The 20,982-nt window shown below is 52.3% G+C and overlaps 4 protein-coding genes across 7 annotated transcripts; 1 reads left to right on the forward strand and 3 right to left on the reverse strand.

Annotated features, from left to right (window-relative positions):
• Nucleotides 1-23: 23 nt before the first annotated feature.
• On the reverse strand, nt 24-6,352 carry CTDNEP1 (CTD nuclear envelope phosphatase 1). Its single transcript, XM_081218231.1, has 8 exons — nt 5,540-6,352; nt 2,828-2,894; nt 2,615-2,733; nt 2,343-2,414; nt 1,810-1,926; nt 1,470-1,581; nt 969-1,053; nt 24-675 (listed from the first exon to the last, which is right to left on the reverse strand). Exons 1-8 carry the CDS (start codon nt 5,639-5,641, stop codon nt 615-617), a joined length of 735 nt encoding a protein of 244 aa, XP_081074357.1. The 5' UTR covers nt 5,642-6,352; the 3' UTR covers nt 24-614.
• ELP5 (elongator acetyltransferase complex subunit 5) lies at nt 5,299-12,363 on the forward strand. Of its 4 annotated transcripts, none has more exons than XR_014013907.1 (8): nt 5,299-5,563; nt 7,103-7,163; nt 7,250-7,330; nt 9,114-9,334; nt 10,462-10,643; nt 10,999-11,094; nt 11,240-11,400; nt 11,989-12,363. XR_014013907.1 is itself a non-coding variant. In XM_081218228.1 (8 exons), exons 1-8 carry the CDS (start codon nt 5,389-5,391, stop codon nt 12,101-12,103), a joined length of 1,032 nt encoding a protein of 343 aa, XP_081074354.1. In that variant the 5' UTR covers nt 5,319-5,388; the 3' UTR covers nt 12,104-12,363. The 4 variants fall into 4 exon arrangements, 3 of the variants coding, with proteins under 3 accessions (XP_081074354.1, XP_081074355.1, XP_081074356.1); XM_081218228.1 differs by having other exon boundaries at nt 5,319-5,563; nt 11,240-11,340; XM_081218229.1 differs by lacking the exon at nt 5,299-5,563 and adding an exon at nt 6,849-6,942 and having other exon boundaries at nt 11,240-11,340.
• A 275-nt stretch (nt 12,364-12,638) lies between these two features.
• On the reverse strand, nt 12,639-14,987 carry CLDN7 (claudin 7). Its single transcript, XM_081219582.1, has 4 exons — nt 14,351-14,987; nt 13,308-13,472; nt 13,103-13,187; nt 12,639-13,018 (listed from the first exon to the last, which is right to left on the reverse strand). Exons 1-4 carry the CDS (start codon nt 14,571-14,573, stop codon nt 12,856-12,858), a joined length of 636 nt encoding a protein of 211 aa, XP_081075708.1. The 5' UTR covers nt 14,574-14,987; the 3' UTR covers nt 12,639-12,855.
• A 4,052-nt stretch (nt 14,988-19,039) lies between these two features.
• Nucleotides 19,040-20,024, reverse strand: LOC308606907 (peptidyl-prolyl cis-trans isomerase H-like). Its single transcript, XM_081218377.1, has one exon. It carries the CDS (start codon nt 20,019-20,021, stop codon nt 19,512-19,514), a length of 510 nt encoding a protein of 169 aa, XP_081074503.1. The 5' UTR covers nt 20,022-20,024; the 3' UTR covers nt 19,040-19,511.
• Between the last annotated feature and the right edge of the window lie 958 nt (nt 20,025-20,982).

The raw sequence follows: 20,982 nt of genomic DNA on the forward strand, positions 1-20,982 counted from the left end.
CCAGAGAAGGACCTAGGGCAGCCTTGGTTTTAAAGTTATAATGCATGGTTTAAAAGAGAAGAAAGAAAAAAAAAGAGAAAGCTGGTTACAGGTCTGAGGGGAATCTAGGAAGAAGGGAAAATAGAGAGAAAGTAAGGGAGGGGACAAGTTTGGGGAAAATCCAGTGGCCCAAAATCCCAGTTTCCCACCCACACCCCAGCCCTTGGAGTGAAGAATTAGATCAGTTTTGTACAAGAGTTTTTAAAAAAACAAATCACAACAAAGCTGGCTTGGCTTCTCTTTGAGCCTCCCGGATTACCGAATGTCTCTCTCCCACTCTGGCCAGTCCTGTCTCTCCACCAGACACTGTTGCGGCTCTCCTAGGCCTCCGCTTATGTCCCAGTCTGGGGTTTCCAGGGAGTGCGAACACGAAGTTAGAGTGAGGCTGCTTGAGAATCTGGCCCTTGTGTCCATCCAGACTCCATATGGAGTGCAGGGCTCCCAAGGCAGAGAGGGGTGGGAGGGGCAGACCCTGCCCAGGCAGTCCTCACCAGTGGACAGGGCACCAGACGGCATCCCGAGGGCTCACCCTCCCTTTCCCCCCCACCCCAACTCAGGTGGAGGGGGAGCAGCTGTCACCAGAGCCTATGTTGGTGAAGGTTTCGGCTCAGCACAGAACGAACATCAGCGGTGAACCTGGGACAACAATAACTTGCATTGGTAGAGTCCTTATGTTGATATCCTCACACTAGTGTAAGGCAGCCTCACAGAAGACGTGGGGTGGAAAGGATCACCGTTTTCACATGAGACAGGTTCAGTTTGCCCAAAACCCAATGGCTAAAAGTGATGAGTTTTAAGAAGACCTTGTTCAAAAGTAATATTCTTAAGGGAAAAGAGATAAGTAAGTAAAACAGGACAAATTTTTATTCCTTCTTGGGATCCCCCACCCGCTCCTCTCCTCAGAAATCTAAGTGTCTAGCTTCCCTTACCTGAGGGCATCCAGCATCGGAAGCAGGTTGAGAAGGGCGGTATCGCTGGGGTCACTGAACCAGGATTTGATGGGGATGGCATTGTCTAGAGTGGGTGAAAAGGCACATGAGAAGAAACAAAGGATTCAAGAGAGACAGGGTGTTTTTCCTTTTATTTGGGGGTGGGGTTCATTACTTTAAAATACATACCCCCCCAAACTCAATGACCTAAGTAAAACCTTCTTGATTTATTCTTCAAAATAAAATAAAATTTTAATCACCGTATCTCATACTAGGGTGAGGCTTCTAGTCAAACTTACTGCCTTGTGTCTTACCTGAAGCACTTCGATATGAGAAATCTGATTTATGAAATGGATATGGGGGGCGGGGAACATCTCATTTAAAAGAGAAACAACTTGCATCCTGACCTACTGTAAACCAGGGAATCCCAGCTCCATGCATTCAAAATACCTCCTCAGAACCACTTCCTAGTCCTGCCAGACTCACCACCGTCCCCTGTACCTGGATGGCTCCTGTAAGCCCCTGGGGAGTTATCCAGGATCACAATGCTGGAGAGGTCACTGTGGACCACAGAGAGGTCCTTGATGTAGCTGCCCAATTCCAAAGTGCAGTGCTGGAAGGCAGGGTGAGCTGGGCATCAAAAGGAGACTCGCCCTCTGTGATTGCTCCCCCAATCCCAACAGTGCCCACAGGCAGCCAGTTCTCACAAAAGAGATTATACAGTATGCCTCCCCCACACCCTCAGAAGGTCCCATTCCAGGGCAGTTGCCTCAAACTCAGGTCCCTCCCTGATGGCCTGCCTCCCAAGCCTCACTCTTAGACCTGGACTCTAGCCCCTTACCTGTCTGTAGTATCTCCTCTTGAGAATGCTTCTGCTATTATCCAGTTTATCTGCCACAGCAGAGCCGTAAATTTCCATGCTTGCTGTGAACACCACCAGCTCGTACCACTGGCTCACCTGAAAGAGATTGGAGAAGAGGAAGGTATCAGAAGAGATGATCATTCAGACATATAGTTCCCTTTTACTAAGACTCTAGCAGAGTCCTTCAGGACTTCCAACAACACTGAATGTCTCTGAGGACACAAAATTCTGAAACTGTCCTCAGACTCAGAGTCTTAGGCACCATACACCCTTAAGATTCACAGATGCAAGAACAAAAGAGCGGGAAGGCCGTGGAAGAATAGAATTGCATCAGCAAAACAAATGAACCCAAACTATCGAACGCCATTCTCTGAGCATCCTACAACCTCCCCTCTCCAAAACTGCCCTTACCCATTTCTCCTGATCCCTTACTTCCTCCAAATCCTCTAAACTCCCAGAGCCCTAAAACCACTGCTTCACCACAGAGCTGCCTTCAGCTTCTGCAAACTCACCACTTCCAAGAAGAAATCCACATGGGGCCTCTTATGTACAAAAAACCGGACGGGATGTTTGTCTATTACCACCTGTAGAGGAACACAGCAGGGCTTGGAGAAGTCCTGAGCACCACAACACAGGCCTAAAGGACACCCCCCACCCTCCCACTGCCTGCTTCCCTCCTTCAGGCTGCCAGAGGACACAGCCAGGGATGAGATGCTCTGGGACTGGCAAAGAAGCGAGCAGAATAACAGACGTAACCATTCCATCACTTCCCAGCCCCACACACCTTGAGAATGAAGTCAGGAGGCGTTCCAGGCCGGACTGTAGGCCTCAGGACCCCATCATGATGGGAGTGAATAAGTGTCTCATCCAGATCCAGCACCAGGATCTTCCTCTTCACCTGGCCTGAACCACAATGGGAAGGGGTAACACCAACCAACCTCCAGCCAAGAACTTGAACCCTACCTCACCTAGGGTTCCTCCCAGTCAGCATACTCACTTAGCCGATTCCGGGACACAGGAGATAAGGGAAGGATGTCATATCGAACAGTTTGGTACTGAATTACCTATAGGAACAGCAAGAGAGAGGGTTAGAACCCTCGACAAGGAAATCTTCCCCACTACTAATAGGAAGCCCGTGTTGACCATTTAGCATACATTGGGCATAGTGTAATTTAGGGTTGTTTCTTTCATCCTCAGAACAACCCTAATAATAACAACAACAATATCATCTACGTCTTAAGGATGAAGAAACCAAGGCTTGGAGAAGTTAAATACTTTGCCTAAGACCCCACAGCTAGGAATTGTCTTATTTAGCAGTTTGCCCCTCCAGTTAGAATGAAAGCAAGGATTCTGTCTCAATCGTGGCTGTATTCCTAGAACACTATAGCAGGGGTGATCACTTACATTAGAATCAATGAAATGGTGGAGCCAGGATTGTACCTGTGCGGTCCGATCCAAGGACGTGCCCTCTTAACCATGATGTTATCCTGCTACGTGGAACAAAGAAATGCGTGGCCCTCCCCACCTCCACCTCAAGAATTCTTTGTGACAGCTCTCATCACCTCCTGTTGGGAGCTGAGAGCCTCAGATTCCTTAGTGGACAGGGCGTAAGAGTCAGAAGGGGAGGTCCTTGGGTCACTAAGGGGAACAGAGAATGAGGGAATCCAGGGGTTGTCAGGTCAGCTAAGTTCCTCTGGCTGGGGGCCACCAGGCCTATTTTAACCAGCCACCTGTCCATTTCTGTCTCCACTAGCCAAGTCACAAGTTGTAGAGAACCTCGGCCCTCGGAACAGCCTCCTTATCCTGGTACCCAGGGCAAGGCAGAGCACACTGGAAAGCCCCACTCACCAGGCAGACTGAGAGAGTATCAAGAAGGCCAGAGTGAAGTAAGGGCTGTGAGTGGGAGGTGAGGAAGGGACAAGGACGTCACCATCTCGGCCTTCCAGCTTCTCCAAGCCTTCTCTAGAGGCTCCTGTTTCCAGCACTCAAATCTCTCCCGTGCAAAGCTTGGCAATTCCCTCCTCTGCTCTTTTCTTCTAAGCACAGTCTGTTCCTAGGCCCCAAGTCTCACCAGAACCAGGCTCTCCACTTGCAAACCAAAGGGCCCTCTCCCCCTAATCCCAAGGCATGTGCCCTTCTTTTCTCTCGGGGCTGCGATGAGGGCCGCAACAGCTCGGGTGTCCTGCCCTGCTATCTCGGGTTGCACATGCTGGGCATGTAGGGAATGCTCTAAGCATCTGCCAGAAAGGGGGTGGGGGGAGAAACCAGACTGGAAAGGAAGGAAGGGAAGACAAAAGGCTGTGGGGTCAGTGCTGCCCAGAGGAGAGCAATTTTGCAAAGAACCAGTCTCTGCATGTGCTGGAGCCCATCCCTGCACCCAGAACAGAAAACTGCTATGTTAGGGGAAGAAGGGGAGATGCTCGGAGCAAGGCCAGGAAGAGAGGACAGCAGCTAACACGTAAGGAAAATCCCAGGAGCTAGTCCCCCCCACATCTCAGTATCTCTGACCCGATTCTTCTTGGCTCCTAACCCTTATCTCAGGGAAATAGCCCTGCCTACAGCCATGACCACCCAGAAACAATCCTCACCCTAAACCCTAAATCAGGAAGTGGAAGGAGTGGAGTGGTAAAGGAGACACTGAATCCAAGGCCAGGCCCATTCCCCAAATCAGTAAGTCAACCACCACTACCACTCAGGGCTTTCTGGAAGTTCCTTGACCTAGGCAGCCCGCACCTGGTTTTATTCCCTCACGTTTTATTGAGGTACACCAGAGTACAGACTGGAGACCCTCTGCGACCCAGCTCACTGAATCCTCCCCAGACTCCTTCAGAGGATTCTCCTCCGTGATGGTGGGAACACAGAGCGCATTAAATGATGTTAGCCTAGGGAAGTTTGACCTTGGAGAAAAGCTATGGGAGAGGAAACCCAGAGATACACTCCCCACAGTATCCCTCACAATGCTGGGGTCTCCTGGAGAAACAATCTGAGAAGCGTGCCCTCAGATTCAAACCTTAAACTGACAAGCACCGTCTTCTGATAGGAACACCCAAACTTTAATGTGCTCCCTTCCACAACTAAAGATGCCAATCATAAATGCATCTTTTTTAGTCCCAAAGTCTTAAGAAACCCAAGTATTCACACTCACACTATGAAATGAGTTTTCAGGACCTTTTTCGGAAGAGTTCCCTTAATTTGAACCGCAGGGATTTCTCCTTCACACCCAGGGCTTTTCCCACGTTCCCATCCTTGTTGGTGACATACGCCCCCACCCCACCCCCACCCTTGGCACATGAGCCTGTCTCTCCCTTGTTATGAGACCAAACACACACGGAGGTTCCAAATAATAGGAGAGTCTTTCACAAGCCCACATCAACAGACCTGCTGCCATCAAACAGGTGTTCCCCGCCCCTCGGCTTCTTTAGCAACAACTACAGCTTTCTTAAAGAGCACCCCACCCATCACCCTAGCCCCCAAGAGTTGCCAAATCCTTTCCCCATCTAGCCCCCCTCCACCATCTCGGTTCTACTACAAGGGTCTTCCTCTTCCCCGTCCCACCCCATGCCCAGCGACGGGTGCTCTAATTCTCTAGCGGTAAACGCTGCCGCCGGGGCTCAGTTTCTAGGCCCTAACAGAGGCCCGAGACTTTCCAAAAACCCTCGAGCACCGCTGACAGAGGTCCCCACCACCACCAGCGCCCACCCAGGCTCACCGTGCGGATCTGCCTCCGCAAAAGGTAAATGAAGAAGCTCCAGAGCTTGGCGGCGAAGGCCACGAACGTGCGCAGCCCCAGCAGACACTGCGTCCGCATCATCCCGATGACCCCGGCACCGCCGGCCCCGGGGCCCCCGCGGCCCAGCTCCGCCAGCCCCCCGGGGGCAGCCCCCCGCCACCGGGAGGGGGAACGGGGGCCCCGAGTGGCAGGAGAGGCTGCAGAGAGGGGCACGGAGCGGGCGGCTCAGAAAGCCACCCACGACGAGGGGAAAGCCCAGCGGAACGGGGAGCTGGGGGACAGGCGTGGGCAGCCCGCGGGGGCCCACATGGGCGGGGAGTGGCACCGACGGATTCGCGGAGGCTGCGGGCCGAGACAGGTCGGGCTACGATGGGGTCCTCCGAGACCAGGAGGGAAGGGGATGGAGAATTGGGGGAGGGGGCTGTGGGGGAGGGGGCTAGGGAGAAGGGAGGGAGGGAGAAGGAAGGGGGAGGGGAAGGGGGAAGCGGAGGGTGGCCCGCTGCGCAGGCGCGCTAGGGGGCTGCCCGCGGGAAAGGGGCGGGCGGGGACAGCGGCGCGCGCAGGGCCGCGGTGGCAGCGAACGGACCGGCTGAGCCAAGGAGCCGGGAAGGAGGGGAGGGGGAGCCGAAGGGCGCGGATGGCTGGACTGGAGCGGCCTCCCCCTCCCCGAGGTCGGGGGTGCCTCAGCCGCTAGGGAGCGGGGCTGCAGCCTCTGCAGCTGGATTTCCCACTCTGACAGGCGCCATTTTACCGCCCAAAGGCCTCCCTCCTTCTTTCTTCCCCCCTCCTCTTCCCCTCTGACACTACTTCCGGTGGTGACGTGTATTCGCTTCACCGGGGCTGAACTTCCCCCTACTCTGTCTTCGGGGGTGGGGATAAGGAAAGTGGATCGTGCTCCGAACAAGGCCCCAGTATCGCGCATGCGCGGAGGGTGGCGATGGGGCGGGGCCTGGGGCAAAGCAGGCCCGCCTCGAATTGCATGGGCGGGGCGGAGTGACGTCACTTGCGCCAGTGGCTCCGACAGTCGGGCGGGCTTGCGGGGCCACTTGCCCCTCCCACCCCACAGACAACTGCCCCAACGGCTCTTCCCGCCCTAGTCACGGTAAAAATGTAGAGAGGGGCGTCGTCCCTGCGTCTGGGCACCAGGGCTCAGGAGGGGTCGCTCCGCGTGAGCCTTCCTGGGATAGTGAACCTAAGCACCACTCACGCCAGGTTACGCCAGGTCTTAGTGGTGGGAGAGATCGTGGATGTCCCGCCCCTTCCATGTGGAGGGGCGGGGCGATGGGTAGTGACGTCATCAGAGGGCGTCCGAAGAGGGACGCGACGCATTTTGGAGATGCTGGAGTCGCTCTTGGCTCTTGGTGGGCTGGTGCTGCTGCGGGGTGAGGGTCACAGGCACAGGGCCTTAGGAGCAGGGCCCAAGGGGCGGAAGTGGAGAGGAAGGGCCGTGGGTAAGAGGCCAGGGGTGGAGGTCCCTACCGGTTCGCGAATGCGAAAACCTCAGTGTTCTCAGGCTGTTTATCCGTCCCTCGCTCTCTCCAGACTCCGTGGAGTGGGAGGGGCGCAGCCTCTTGAAGGCGCTTATCAAGAAATCTGCACTGTGGTGAGTATCCCGCAGCGTCTCGCTGTCCTACCCGAGAAGGGAGCCTGGGCCCCACTCTTTGACACTCCCCTTCATCTCTGCCTCAGTGGGGAGCAAGTCCACATCCTGGGCTGTGAAGTGAGCGAAGAAGAGTTTCGTGAAGGGTTTGACTCCAATATCAACAGCCGGTAAGTGCAAATTGGAAGAAATTTAATTGGATTTGGGACCTCTGTTGCTGAGGAACTCCCCTTCCAGCAACAGGGGCAAACCTGTAGCAGCTACTTGTTCATTGAATGGATATGGGTTTTTCAAGAGGTAGGAATTAATAAGAGGAATGATGAAGAGTGGTATCTGGAGAATCCAAAGCGGGGACCATAGAAGATGAGAGGAACAGAGCAATAAAAGGCCGACAGTACAGGTTAGCACTAGAGGCTGGACTGGAGGACAAGAATAAACGTGTTCTGCCTTTTGAGTTACTCAGAATCTGGTGATCAACATGCATCAGCACTAACTGCAGGGTACATAGGGATTTGTCTTACAGGCAGAAGGAACAGCTTATGCAAAATTAGAGAGGTATGGAAGGCACACCTGTTCATGGGAGATGGAAGAGCTTCCTGAGGTCAGACAGAGGGAGGTACCTAGTAGTAGAAGGTCTTACAGAGCACGAAAACGAAAATTTGAGAGGAGAGTGATAACGTCATACCTGTTAGAAAGACTCGTCCAGTGACCACAGTGTGGAGAATGGGTTAGGAGGGGGCAGCCTGGAGATAGGCAGACCAGGTGGGAAGGCTATTGCAGTAATGCAGGTTCACTCAGATGTATAAGTACCGGTTAAGAACTAGTTGTGAACCAGGAACTGAGCTAGGCTAGAGCAGTGAATGAAGCCGATATGATTCCTGTTCCAGTGAATCTTAGAGAATAATGGTAGGAGGTGACAGAGGCCTGGCCAAAGACAGTGGCAGTAGGGATGGAGAGTTTAGGACAAATGTAAAAGGACTTTAGCAGGTAGAATTTCCTGGATTTAACAGACTGATGTGGGGTAGAGGAAAGCAGCCAGATCAGGAGGTACCTGAATCCACCTATGTTGGGTGGTTAAGAAAGATTACTTCCTGGTCTGGTTAGCTAAGTGGATAATAACAGTTTACACCTGTCTGTTGAGCCCTAATTTTGTATCAGCTGTTATAGTGGAGGTGATGCTGTAAAGATGGCATTCACAAGAGAAGCAGGAGATAGAAAGATGTCTGGGAACAAGTTCTGCCACTGTGAAGCTTTCCCAGGATTTCTAGTCCATGCCAGTCTCTTTTCCTGAATCGCTATGTTATCTGTAGTTAGTACCTCAGGACTTGATTCTTGACCTTCTCTAAGCTGTCCTACAGGCAGGAACCATGTCTCAGGTCCTCTCTTTTCTCTTTATCCATTCGAGGATGATACACTTTAGGCATCACTTAGTACTGTGCTGTCAGGAGGTTGGTATTCCTATTTTATAAATGAAGAAACCGAGTCTTACAGAGGTGAAGTAATGTATCAGTTAGGTGACCTTGGACAAGTAGAACCAAGCTTGCAGCTCAGGGCTGTCTGATGCCAAAGTCTGTGCTCTCAATTACTATATTCTACTTCTCAGTAAAAATTTTGCACTAGGGCTTCCCTGGTGGTGCAGTGGTTGAGAGTCCGCCTGCCGATGCAGGGGACATGGGTTTGTGCCCCGGTCCGGGAAGATCCCACATGCCATGGAGCGGCTAGGCCCGTGAGCCATGGCTGCTGAGCCTGCGCGTCCGGAGCCTGTGCTCCGCAATGGGAGAGGCCACAACAGTGAAAGGCCCGCGTACTGCAAAAAAAAACAAAAACAAAAACCCTTTTCACTAATGTTTAGGATATTAGTGAAAATCGAGAAACAGCCACAAAGATCAGAAGCTGAATTTGGAGATTAGGGGGAGGGGCAGTAGAATCATGCCTTTCTGTTTCCCTTTGCAGGCTGGTTTACCATGACCTCTTTAGAGACCCTCTCAACTGGTCAAAGACTGGGGAAGCCCTTCCTGGGGGTCCCCTGGAAGTCTTGAGGGCCCTGAGCAGGAGGACAGATCCTGGCCCTGTCACCATTGCTCTCGATTCCCTCAGCTGGCTGCTGCTTCACCTTCCCTGCACCACACTCTGCCAGACTCTGCACACTCTGAGCCATCAGGACTCCTGCCATGGTGAGACTCCTCCTTCGTTTCTTCCCACCATACATTCCCCCTGCCAAGGGATGTGCCCCTTTCCACCCTAACAGGAAACATATCAGGGATCTCCAGTTGGACTTCCTTCCATCTCTTTAGCCTTTATTCTAGTTATTGGTTTCTTCATAATGCTATCTACTAATTACTCTTTTTTTTCTTCTCCAAGTTTATTTTTCCCTCATTCATTTCATTCATTCATTCAACAAACATACACATACATACACTGTATCAGGCACAGTTCTAGATAATGGAAAAATAAAGGCTAACTGTAGTCAGGTCCTTGCCTTCCAGGAGCTCAAAGTCCCGTAAAGGTATAGACAAGTAAACCAGCAATTACTAGAAAGTCTGATAAGGACCACGATGATAAAGGAACATGCACAGAGTACCTTAAGGAAGGAATGTCTTGAAGAGCAAGGGCCAGTTTGTCCAGCTGGGGGCACTGGGACTAGCCCTAAGGTACAGTGGGTACTAGAATGGGCTTTAGAGTCAGATACCCAGCTCGGTATACAGGTGCTTGGTCTCACAGTGCTTCCATTTCCTCAGTAAAAGCCGAGGAAGGAGGGAGTTTATAGTATGAGGATGAACCACTTGGAATTGCTTTTTTTGTAGATCAGATATGATCAAATGTCAGCAATTTCATACAGTCCAACCTAAAAATGCAAGTATTTAGTGCAGTGCCTGGCGCTTTGTAAATGCTGGTAAAAAGGGAGGGAAGGAAAGAGGGGATCTAAGGCACTGACTGGGATCTTGGCAAGTTCCTGACACTGCATATGGTTCAGTGTGTAAGAGATGAGGCTGGAAAACAAGCAGAGAACAGATGCTGAAAGTGTGGATTCCATCCTGAAGGCCTTGAGGCGCTCCTGTGGATTGAGGTCAGAGCGGTGCCTTGATTCGATGTGCATTGGAATAAGAAAGTGTTTTAAAGGGGAGGGCTGAAAGAGGTCAGAACAGGGCAGTGACACTGGCCGAGGTCAGTCAGGATCCTGGCAGGGCTCTGAGGGAACGTGGCCCTCTCCTTCCTTTTTTCCTCTTCACTATTTGATCCCAGGCCTCCCCCGAATGCTCCCTACTGCCCTTCGTGCACCACCTTTCTTGTGCCTCTTCAGGTGACAGCTCCCCAGGAGAGCAGGTGCATGTGCTGGGCCTGCTGCATGAAGAGCTTCACGGCCCAGGCCCCTTGGGAGCACTGAGCAGCCTTGCTCAGACCGAGGTGACCCTGAGTGGTGCGATGGGCCAGGCCTCAGCCCACATCCTCTTTCGGAGGCCCCAACAGCGTCCGACCCACCAGGTCAGAAGCACAGGAGAACTGGAGGTTGGGGTCAGAGAGGAAGAGCAATAAAATGGCTGATGCGATGGAGCACTTCCCTAGGCTCTCATGGTTTGAACATTGCCCTCGTTGTATCTCCACAGCTGCCCTGTGAGGTAGATTGTTTTATTATCCCTATTCTGTAGCCTGGAAAGCTCGGATCCTGTGAGCTTAACCAATGAAAGATACTACCTTCCAGGAGATGAAAAAGGAGAGCAAGAGCTGGAAGCAGCCAGTTACATAAGTGGCTGGGAGCTGGGGTGGCAGGTCCTGGTTCTCTGGTTTGTTCAGTAAGACGAAAAAAAACCTTCTTAACACTCTTCTTTCTTCTCCCCAGACTCAGTGGTTCTCTGTCCTTGCTGACTTCAGCCTGGAGCTCCAAGGGGGACCTCCTCTAGAATCCCAGGCTTACCCAGATCCTCATACTCCCTCGGTATCTAAGAGAGCCAGGGCCGGAACGAGGGGATGCAGTTTGGAGTCTGGAGAAAGGAGAGAGGGGGATAAAGACTGCAGAGGTTGGGGGTGGGGTCAGGGATTTCAGTGACGGGGCAGAGTGGCAGCATCCTTTGTCTCTACAGATGGACCCCACGACTCATTTGACTTTTAACCTTCGCCTGTCCAAGAGAGAGAGAGAAGCCAAAGATAGCCTGACCCTGCCCTTCCAGTTCAGCTCGGAAAAGTAAGGTTGGGGCCTCAGTGCCTGGATCCCTGAGCTGAGCCCAGCATCTGGGCCTAAGAGGTGGGGCAACAGCAGGTTGTTGATTAACCTCTTAGACTTTATAGGGGCTGAAGTCCACTTCCAGAGGCACGTCTGGGGAGGGGTTCTCTACCCACCCAAACCCCAGCAATGGGAAAGGTCCTTTATGTCTTTTTTCTCTCCGTTAGAGCCTTGGGTCCCAGCTCCACAGATGTCCCCAAAGTAATCTGGGCCTGGGTTGAGCCAGACCAGACCCTGGGGAAGCGGCCCTGTCTCCAGGCAGCGGTGCTAAGAGGACAGGAAGCTAGATGGGTATGGCAGAGGCAGGTTAATAAAGGCTTAGTAGATGCCTGTTGTCCTGTGCCCAGTGTGTGGGCAGGTGAAGCCAGACTTCGGCAGGATCCTTGCTCTCAAGCTGCTAAGAACTTAGGCTATTATGAGAGCGGTATAAGAGTATCTACCCTGTACCAGGTGGTGCTTCTGTGCTAACTAAACGAGGTCACACAGGGGAACTTAGACCAAGAAAATATGGAGGCCAAAGAGGGAGTCACTGTCACAAGGAAAGAGGGTATCCAGACATGACCCATTACCCACCCTCACCAGCACCAATCTCCCTTTATGTCTTCTCAGACAGCAGGCTCTACTGTGCCCTGGGCTGGGCCAGGCTACCAGCCACATTTTCTATGAGCCAGATGCTTACGATGACCTGGACCAAGAAGACCCAGATGATGACCTAGATGTTTAACTGGCCAGGAGATGTGACTGGACTGTAATTGGAGGAAGAGAGACACCTTGGGCCCATAACCATCCTTCCATTGTTTGCGTTGGCCTTAGCCTGTCTCTGCCCCATCTTTGTTCCCTGTGTCGGTGGAGGCCCTGCCCTGTGACCCATGAGCCAGGGAGCAGCTTCCAGTGAGGAGAGGAAGTGGAATGGGGGCATAACGGAAGGTGACACCACCCCCCCACAAGCCTAATAAAATCTTAATTTTTAAATTAAAAACAAAAGCTCTTTGGTCGCTATTTAAGCAAGAGTTGCGAGTGGATAGGACTGGAGGCTGGGAGGGGATGAGGGAAGCCAAGAACATGAGTCGTTTAGAGTCAATAGTCAAAAGTGTTGGGGACTGAATGACTGAAATAGTGGAGCTGGAACAGCCTTGCACACCATTGGTGCTCAATAAATGTTTTTTTAACTGAAGTAGGTACACTTTAGGTTCTAGCTTCTCTGCAAGGATCTGGGTTGGAAGAAAGCAGATGCCCCGAAGGGAAAAAAAGTCTACTTTGCAAAACATATTTTTATTACTGTACAAAAAGCACACCCTCCCCCTTTTTGTCTCCCCGCCACCCAACACCCCAGGGAACTGTACATGGTGTGCTGGGCTAGAGTGACCGCAGGCTTCTGCTCGGCACCCTGCCCACGGTTTGAGCTCTCTGCCCCAGGTCCTTTCAGATGTCTGGGGGCACCTCTAGGCTGCCAGGCTGGGGTAAGGGCGTCCCAGCTTACACATACTCCTTGGCAGAGTTGGGCTTAGGGTAGGAGCGGGGTGCACGGTACCCAACTTTGCTCTCACTCCCAGGACAGGAGCAAGAGAGCAGTGCACCTCCCAGGAGGACCAGAGCGGACCCTGCCCAGCCAATGAAGATGGCAGGACCAAACTCATACCTGTGGGGAAAGGATTGGGGTCAGAAACCCTGGCCTGCCTCTCCCGACCCCAGACCCCTTAGGAGGCAGGGCTCTCTTACTTACTTAACATTCATGGGGACCAACGGGTTGTAAAAGTCTGTGACAATCTGGTGGCCATACCAGGAGCAAGCTATCAAGGCAGCAAGACCTGGAGAAAGAATGAGGATTCAGATATTGTGAGCCCCCCGCAAACCAGCACCGTGCCCACCCTCACCCCTCCAGGATGGGCAAGAACAGTCCTTGGGCCCACCTTGGACTTGTTGCTCACCTGCCAAGATGAAAATGATGCCTCCGGCCATGGCTGTACGGGCCTTCTTCACTTTGTCGTCCCCCCCACAGTTTGTACACTTCATGCCCATCGTGGCCACGAACGTGGCCAGGAAGCCCAGCACCAGGGAGACCACCATTAGGGCTCGGGTGGCCTGCAAGGCCGCTGCAGGAAAGGGGGAAGGATGCTGTCCTTGATGGAAATGCCAGCGGCCCTCGGATGGCTCCAGCCTCTGAGTCGCCGGCTGCACCCACTCGCCGCAGGCCTGGGGCTCCCTCGACGCCCAAGTCCCAGGCCAGAGCGGGTGGATCCCGCCCCCTCCCGACTCCGCGGGCCTTCCCGCTCTGCCCCGCCCTCTCGGCTCTAGGATCCGCCCGGGGCGCCAGGGTTTCGACGAAACTGCTCCGGGGAGGGGAAAGGGTGAAAGGGTACGTCGAAGAGGAACCGAGGTGGTGGCCTGAGCCCCGAAAGCGGTGGTCGGAGACCCGACGCCGCCCGCAGATCCCGGTCCTCGTCCCAGCTCTGACCCCACTATCGAGGCCACGGTTTGCGGCTTCGGCTAATCTGCCGATAAGATTAGAAGCCGCAGGCGGCGCCCCAGGACTGACAGGGTGCACGACTCCTCGGCCCTCGGTCCGACCCCGCGGCCCCCAACCCAACTCCGAGGCCTCCAGCTCACGCCGCCTTTTGTCAGAGAAAAGGGCGGGAGATGGCGGAGGCCGTGGCCTCCTCGGGGTGGGGGGAGGGGGAAGGCCCCGCCCCAGGACTCGGCTTCCCGGGAGGTGCTTGGGCCGCCGGCCGCCAAGCCCGAAGACTAGGCCGGTCCGCGGGCGAAGAGGGGCGCAGCCGGCCCCGGAGGCGCGCACGTGCGACCCCAGAATCTCGGCCCGCGGCGTCCCCAGCCCGACCGCTTCCGCTTCCTCCTCTCCGCCCGCCCTCGCCGGCAACCCAGGGCGTCGGGCCGTGTGGCCTGGGGTCGGGGCCCGCGCCCACCCGCTACCTCGGCCCTGGACGCGTTCGCCCCGTCGGTCCCGCGGCCTTACCGGGCAGGGCGAGCACCGAGTCGTACATTTTGCAGCTCATCATGCCCGTGCTCTGCGTGACGCAGTCCATCCACAGCCCCTTGTACATGGCCTGAGCGGTGATGATGTTGTCGCCGGCGTACGAGCTCACCTGCCACTGCGGGATGGCGGTGCACGCCACCAGGCCCACCCAGCCCAGTAGAGCCATGGAAAAGCCCAGCAGCTGCAGGCCCGAATTGGCCATTTCCGCCCTCAGAAAAGACGGGAGGCGCCGGGCTGGCGAGTTTTGTCACCCAAAGAGGCAAAAAAGTTTTTGGTCGAGTGCTTGCAAATCTTGTCACCGAAGTAAACACAAATCTACCCCTCCGGCGGGGCGAGGATCTCACAGCAGAGGGAACAGGACTGGTGGCCGACAAAAGCAATCCGCGAAGACCCGGCAGTTCCCTCCGGCGCTCGGCGACCCTTCCCAAACAAAAGGTGGAGGGGCCGTGTGGGCGCGGTCCCGGATGCTGGAAGTCCCCAAAGTATCCTGGGCTGTCGGCCCAAGGCTGCTGTGCGAAGAAAGGTCGCTCAGCGGTGAGCGGGCAGGTGCGGGCGGACAGGTGCGGCGCACCTGAGTATATGTAGGTCGTCGGGGGCGCGCCCCCGCGGGCACCGGGAGCGCGAGGCGGGGAGGGACCGGAGGGGCGGCCGAGGATGACCTGACGTCACCGAAGGGACACTCACCTGAGCCGGAAGTCCTGGCCCCCACCCCTCCCGGCCCAGGTGAGGAGGAAGAAACCTGAGCACCAGGGTCACGCCCCTTCACTTACCGGGCTTGGACCGCCGGAGGGGAGGAGGCGGAGTCTTCTCGGGAGTCCCAAGCTCCGAGTAAGCCCCTCTGGACTGGAGGTCCCTCGGGCACCAGGATGTCCCTTCCCCTCTCCCCGACAGGTGCGCTAAGAGCGCGGCGGAGCCGGAGCCGGGGGGATGCCCCAGGCCAGCCTTGGCTCCACCTTTCCCCCACGCAGGGACTCTCGGGTTCTACTCTGGGCGCTCTTTGTCCCGCCCTACTTTCGCCCCAACCCTCTGCTCTTTTTCTCCTTTCCTAGCCGATCCCACCTTCAAGGGCTCTGGCTCCAATCCCGCAGAACTCCCCACTTCAGCAGCCTTATTGGAGTCTCCACCGCCAAAGTCACCTCCTAGCACCCACCCACCCCTCGCCGCTGTCGCCCTCCAACAGACACCCAGCTTCCAGGCATGGCGCCCCAACGCCCCCCATCTCCTTGGCCCCCTATTCCGATTCCTGCTTGACATGACTTAACGGCGGGGCCGTTGGCACCCCACCTCCCAGCGTTCACTATCCCATCCCGTCTCAAGGGTCCTTGTAGCAGAAGGAAGAAACCGCTGAGGCCAGAAGCCAGCAGAGGGTGGGAGCAAGGTAAGGCCAGGGTTAGAGTCTTGGCCACACCCATCATTCCTCTCCCTTGGAGTCTTTCCAACTCGTCCTCCACCTTTCCCTCTTCTTCCTCCCCCAGCCCTGCACACATTTCTCTCCCTCATTCTGAGCCTGGACCTGCCCCTTTATGTGCCCTCTCCCACCCTCTCACCATTCTGTCCTCCAGAACACCTGGCTCTAATGTGGCCTTTGATTCAGCCCTCAGATTGCCACCTCACCCTCAGGTTTCTTCTCTCACTCCCCCTGAGCTATGTATAGCCCCATCCTTTCTCCACACATCTCCTCCAAGCATCCCCCATTTATTCATTCCTCCCTCATCTGTTATCATCTCCCCTTCCTGTCTTTTCCGCTTCCTATTTTACTCCCCACTCTTTTGGTCTACCTTTGTACCCTATCTCCAGCCCCCTTGGAGCCCAGCATCACCAAGTAGCCTTTCTTTACATCTTCCTGAGTGCACATCGCTGCCACCCCCTTGTCCAGTTTCTTCCCAATCTTCCTCTCCTCCAACCTCCTGCCACGGCTCAGGCTCACACACCTTTCTTATTCTGTCTCTCTCATTTAATTTTTCTCTCTCCTTTTTTTATCTCAACTCTCTCACATTTCCCGTCTTTGCTCCTCCCTCTCAAACATTTCCCTCTTTCCTTCTTTTATTCAATAAAAATAATTAAAGGGCCCTTCATGCTCAGCTAATTAACCTGCTTTTCTATAAAATGCAGACTTTAATGAATTCTTTATTATTCATTTTAATTTTTCTACCTTTTGATTAATGGTGAGGTTTTGTTTTGTTTTTTTTTTCAGGTGCTTTCCAGCTCTGAAATTCCATGTTTCTCATTACATAAGTATATCCAGCTCCTCTCCAGGTTAAGACCATCTCAGGCCAAGCCACCATCACCTCTTGCCTGGACACTGCAACTGCCTCCAAACCAATCTCCCTGCTTCCCTGCTTGTCCTTCTAAAGTCTGTCCTCCGGGATAACTTAAATCTTGTCACTTCCTGTTTAAAATCCTTAAAACTTCCAATGGCACACTTTTGCTCCTATTGCTGCACTGGATTTGGCAAATAAATGCCACACTGTGGCTTACCAGACTCTGTGCGTCAGCCACACTTCCTGAACCGTGCTATGTGCCTTCCCACAACAGTGCCTTTGCACTCTGTTCTCTATGCCTGGGTGCTCATCTCCATCTACCCCACCCAACCTCCCACTACCTTGCTAACCGACTCATCCTTCAGCTCTCAGCTCAAATGTTACTTCTCCTGGGAAGCCTGGCCTGACTACCCCATCCCAGGCTGAGTCAGATCACCTGCTGAATGCTCTCACCGCTACATGTACTTTACTTTCAAAGCTCTTATCATGGTTAGAAACTATTTACCTTGTGTGATTATTTACTCAGTGTCAGTCTCCCCACTGTACTATAGGTTCCAAGAGGGCAGAGATATGTCTGAATTTTATCACCAATAAATAGTTGATGAATGAATGATTAAATTGCAAATTAACAAAATTTTCATCCACTTGTTTGACAAGTAGATATTTTCTGAGTCCCTATGTAATGTACCAGGCACCATGCTTGACATGGGGGCTACAGCTATAAACAAGAGGACACTGCGGACTTCCTTGGTGGTCCAGTGGTTAAGACTCTGCACTTCCACTACAGGGGCCACGAGTTCAATCCCTCGTCAGGGAAGTTCTGAATGCCAGGCAGTGCAGCCAAAGAGAAGAAAAACAAAAAAACAAGAGGACACTGCACTCAGGTAACTTAGATTCTAGAGGGAGGAAGCAGGCAATAAAGACATAAAAATGGTGCATGTTTTGAAGGCAATAAAATAGGATAATGTGGTGGATGAGCTTGGGTCCACTCCAGAGTGAGGTCAGGGAGACCTTTCTAGGAAGGGACTGTTAAATAATGAGCCAGCCAGGGGAGAACCATGTTATAGGTAGAGGGAACAGCAAGTGCTAAGACCCTGTGTCGATTGTCCCTTTGAGACTTGTTATATTAACTTAAAGCAGGATCTCTCAACCTTGGCACTGTTGATACTTGGTACCAGATAATTCTTTATTATGGGTGACTGTCCTGTGCATTATAGGATATTTAACAGCACCCTTGACTTCCACTGATTTGATGCCAGTAGAACCCTCCCCAACACCCCAGTGTGACAATCAAAAATGTCTCCAGAATAAACAACAAGGTCCTGCTGTATAGCACAGGGAACCATATTCAATATCCTGTAATAAACCATAATGGAAAAGAATGTGTGTGTGTATTTGAATCACTTTGCTGTACAGCAGAAATTAACACAACATTGTAAATCAACTATACTTCAATAAAATAAAATTTTTAAAAATGTCTCCAGACATTGCCAGATGTCCCAGTGAGGCGATGAGCAAAATTGGTCCCAGTTAAGAACCACTGATTTAAAGTGTGATCAGTCAGCATCACTGTGGATTTTTTGCTCTAGTAGCCTTCAAGTAAAGAGTTGGGTCCAAGGAGCAAGTGGATGGATGGTTGGAATTAATCAGGATTTGGATTTTGTTAAAAAGAGAGAGGGGCTTCCCTGGTGGCGCAGTGGTTGAGAATCTGCCTGCTAATGCAGGGGACACGGGTTCGAGCCCTGGTCTGGGAGGATCCCACATGCCGCGGAGCAACTAGGCCCGTGAGCCACAAGTACTGAGCCTGTGCGTCTGGAGCCTGTGCCCCTCAACAAGAGAGACCGCGATGGTGAGAGGCCCGCGCACCGTGATGAAGAGTGGCCCCCGCTTGCCACAACTAGAGAAAGCCCTCGCACAGAAACGAAGACCCAACACAGCAAAAATAAATAAATTAATTAATTAATAAACTCCTACCCCCAACATCTTCTAAAAAAAAAAGAGAGAGAGAGAGAAGGGGGAGTTCCCTGGTGGACTAGTGGTTAGGATTCTGGGCTTTCACTGCTGTGGCCTGGGTTCAATCCCTCATCAGGGAACTGAGAATCCAAAAGAAAAGGAAAAAAAAAAACAGAGAGAGAGAGAGAGAGAAGGGATTTTAAAGTATTTGCATGAGAGTGATTATGTGCTAGATCATGGATATAAATTGGGTATAAAATAGAGTAAACATAAAAAGGAGTCGGTGTCGGTGGATAGTGAAAAACTGATTGGGTCAATGTTTTCAAGGTCTCCATGAAGTGAAAGGAGTAGGGATACATGAGTAGATGACCCGGAAGGCTAGGAGGTGATCATAAGAGGTGCGAAGCTTGAATTCAATAAACTGGAAGAGGGTGTTTTAGGAGATGACAGAGCCGTGAGTAGGGGCCTGAGGGTGGGCTGAAGAGAAAGGTCACTGGAGAGGAGACTGAGGGCTGAGAGACTGTAAGTCGGTGGAGTACCCTGGTGGGCTTTGAAGTCAACAGCAATGATGATGAGAACATGGGTGTAAAGAGGAAGACGATGAGCCAGTTGCTAAAGGTGTCAGTGAACGTGGGTGAAGGATCAGGCTGAAAGACCCCAGCAACAATTAGAGGTAGTGGGCGATATACTTCCAGAGATGAACGTCATAGGAGCAGAGGATTTTTTTTTTTTTTTAAAGAACAACTTTATTTACAGTTGAAAACTTAAACACAAAATCTTGGCTTCTGAGTCTGTGATACTTCCAAGGTCTTTTGATCAAATGGGGCAGCAGCAGGCAGGGAAGCAAACACAGGGGCCAATCCAGCTTATCTTACTCAAGAGCATCACCCCGAGCAAGGGGAGGCCTGATTCAGTCTTCCTCTGGACTACATCTCTCCACACTGTGAGATCACCACAGGCAGCTTGGGTTTATTGTTGGGGCCTGTGGGAACGTTCTCAATCTTTCTCATCACCAGAAGTCCATCAATGATTTTTCCAAATACCACGTGCTTCCCATCTAGCCAATCACACTTAGAGCAGGTGATGAAAAACTGGCAGCCATTGGTACTGGGACCACTGTTTGCCATGGAAAGCAAGCCTGGAGCTGAGTGTCTAAGCTTAAAATTTTCATCTGCAAATGGCCCCCGGTAGATACTGGCGACTCCAGTACCATCTCCATTAACAAAATCTCCACCCTGAATCATGAAATCTTTTATGACCCTGTGGAAGGTGCTCCCTTTGTATCCTATTGGAACCCCATCTTTTCTAAAATTCTCGGCCGTCTTAGGCACAACGTCTGCAAAGAGCTCGATCTTCATGCGGCCAACTTCCTGGCCGCCAATGCTGACATCAAAAAACACCACGGGATTGACAGGGCTTGAATTTGCCACTGCCATGGCTCCGACCCGGAAGCAGAAGTCGGGAGCGCGGGCTTCCGGCGAACCTAGTCCCTGCTCGGAGGGTCTCGTCTCCGGCGCAGGCGCAGGAAAAGCCCAGGAGCAGAGGATTTTGAAGGATGAAGGAAGAATAATGGTCTAAAGTAGCACTGAGGATCAATACTCCCAGCTCCAGCCCCTGAGGTGTATGAAGTAGGACCAAAAATAGGCCTTTATTAAAAAGGCTGCTGGGACTTCTCTGGTCCAGTGGTTAAGACTCTGTGCTTCCACTGCAAGGGGTGCAGGTTTGATCCCTGGTTGGGGAACTAAGATCCCACATGCCATGCAGCGTGGCAAAAAATAAATTAATTTAATTTAATTTTCAAAAAAGGGCTGCCGGGGAAGTGTGTCCTCCAAGACAGCCAGGTTTCCGAAAGGAACATTCAGAGAAGAGGCTGGCATATAAGGATGATGACAGATGTTGAGTCCAGAAGTCACAGTGGAAGAATTTGAAAGATCAAATTTGGTTGGAATATTGGATCAGGTTAGGGGACCTACACCATATGAGGTAGGCAACCTGATATGGAAACCCTACCAACTTGTTTATTTCTATGGGAAAATATGTTTTGAGTTCTGAAAAAAACTGATAAATAAGTGAACTCTGGAAACTTGCAATGTTATTTTAATATTATGTATTATAACTCAGAAACTCATTATTATACAGGTCACTGGTGATTATTTTACTGGTCAGACCAAGAAGTTACACATCCAAGGCAGTTAAAATATTCCAGATTCCAATTCCACCCCATTCAGGAATTTATTCTTGGGCTTCAATTGCCTCATCTGTAAAATAGGAATGATAATATTTTGCCTGCTTAGGAAACAGGATGCTGGTCCAGATAATCTCCTATGGTTCAGCCTGGAGTGCATTTTGAGATACAGATCTGGAGAAGGAGTGAAAAAGTGACCAACTCATTTTCTG

Source organism: Mesoplodon bidens (genome assembly GCF_964165515.1).
Source record: "Mesoplodon bidens genome assembly, chromosome: 19".
Taxonomy (NCBI): domain Eukaryota; kingdom Metazoa; phylum Chordata; class Mammalia; order Artiodactyla; family Ziphiidae; genus Mesoplodon; species Mesoplodon bidens.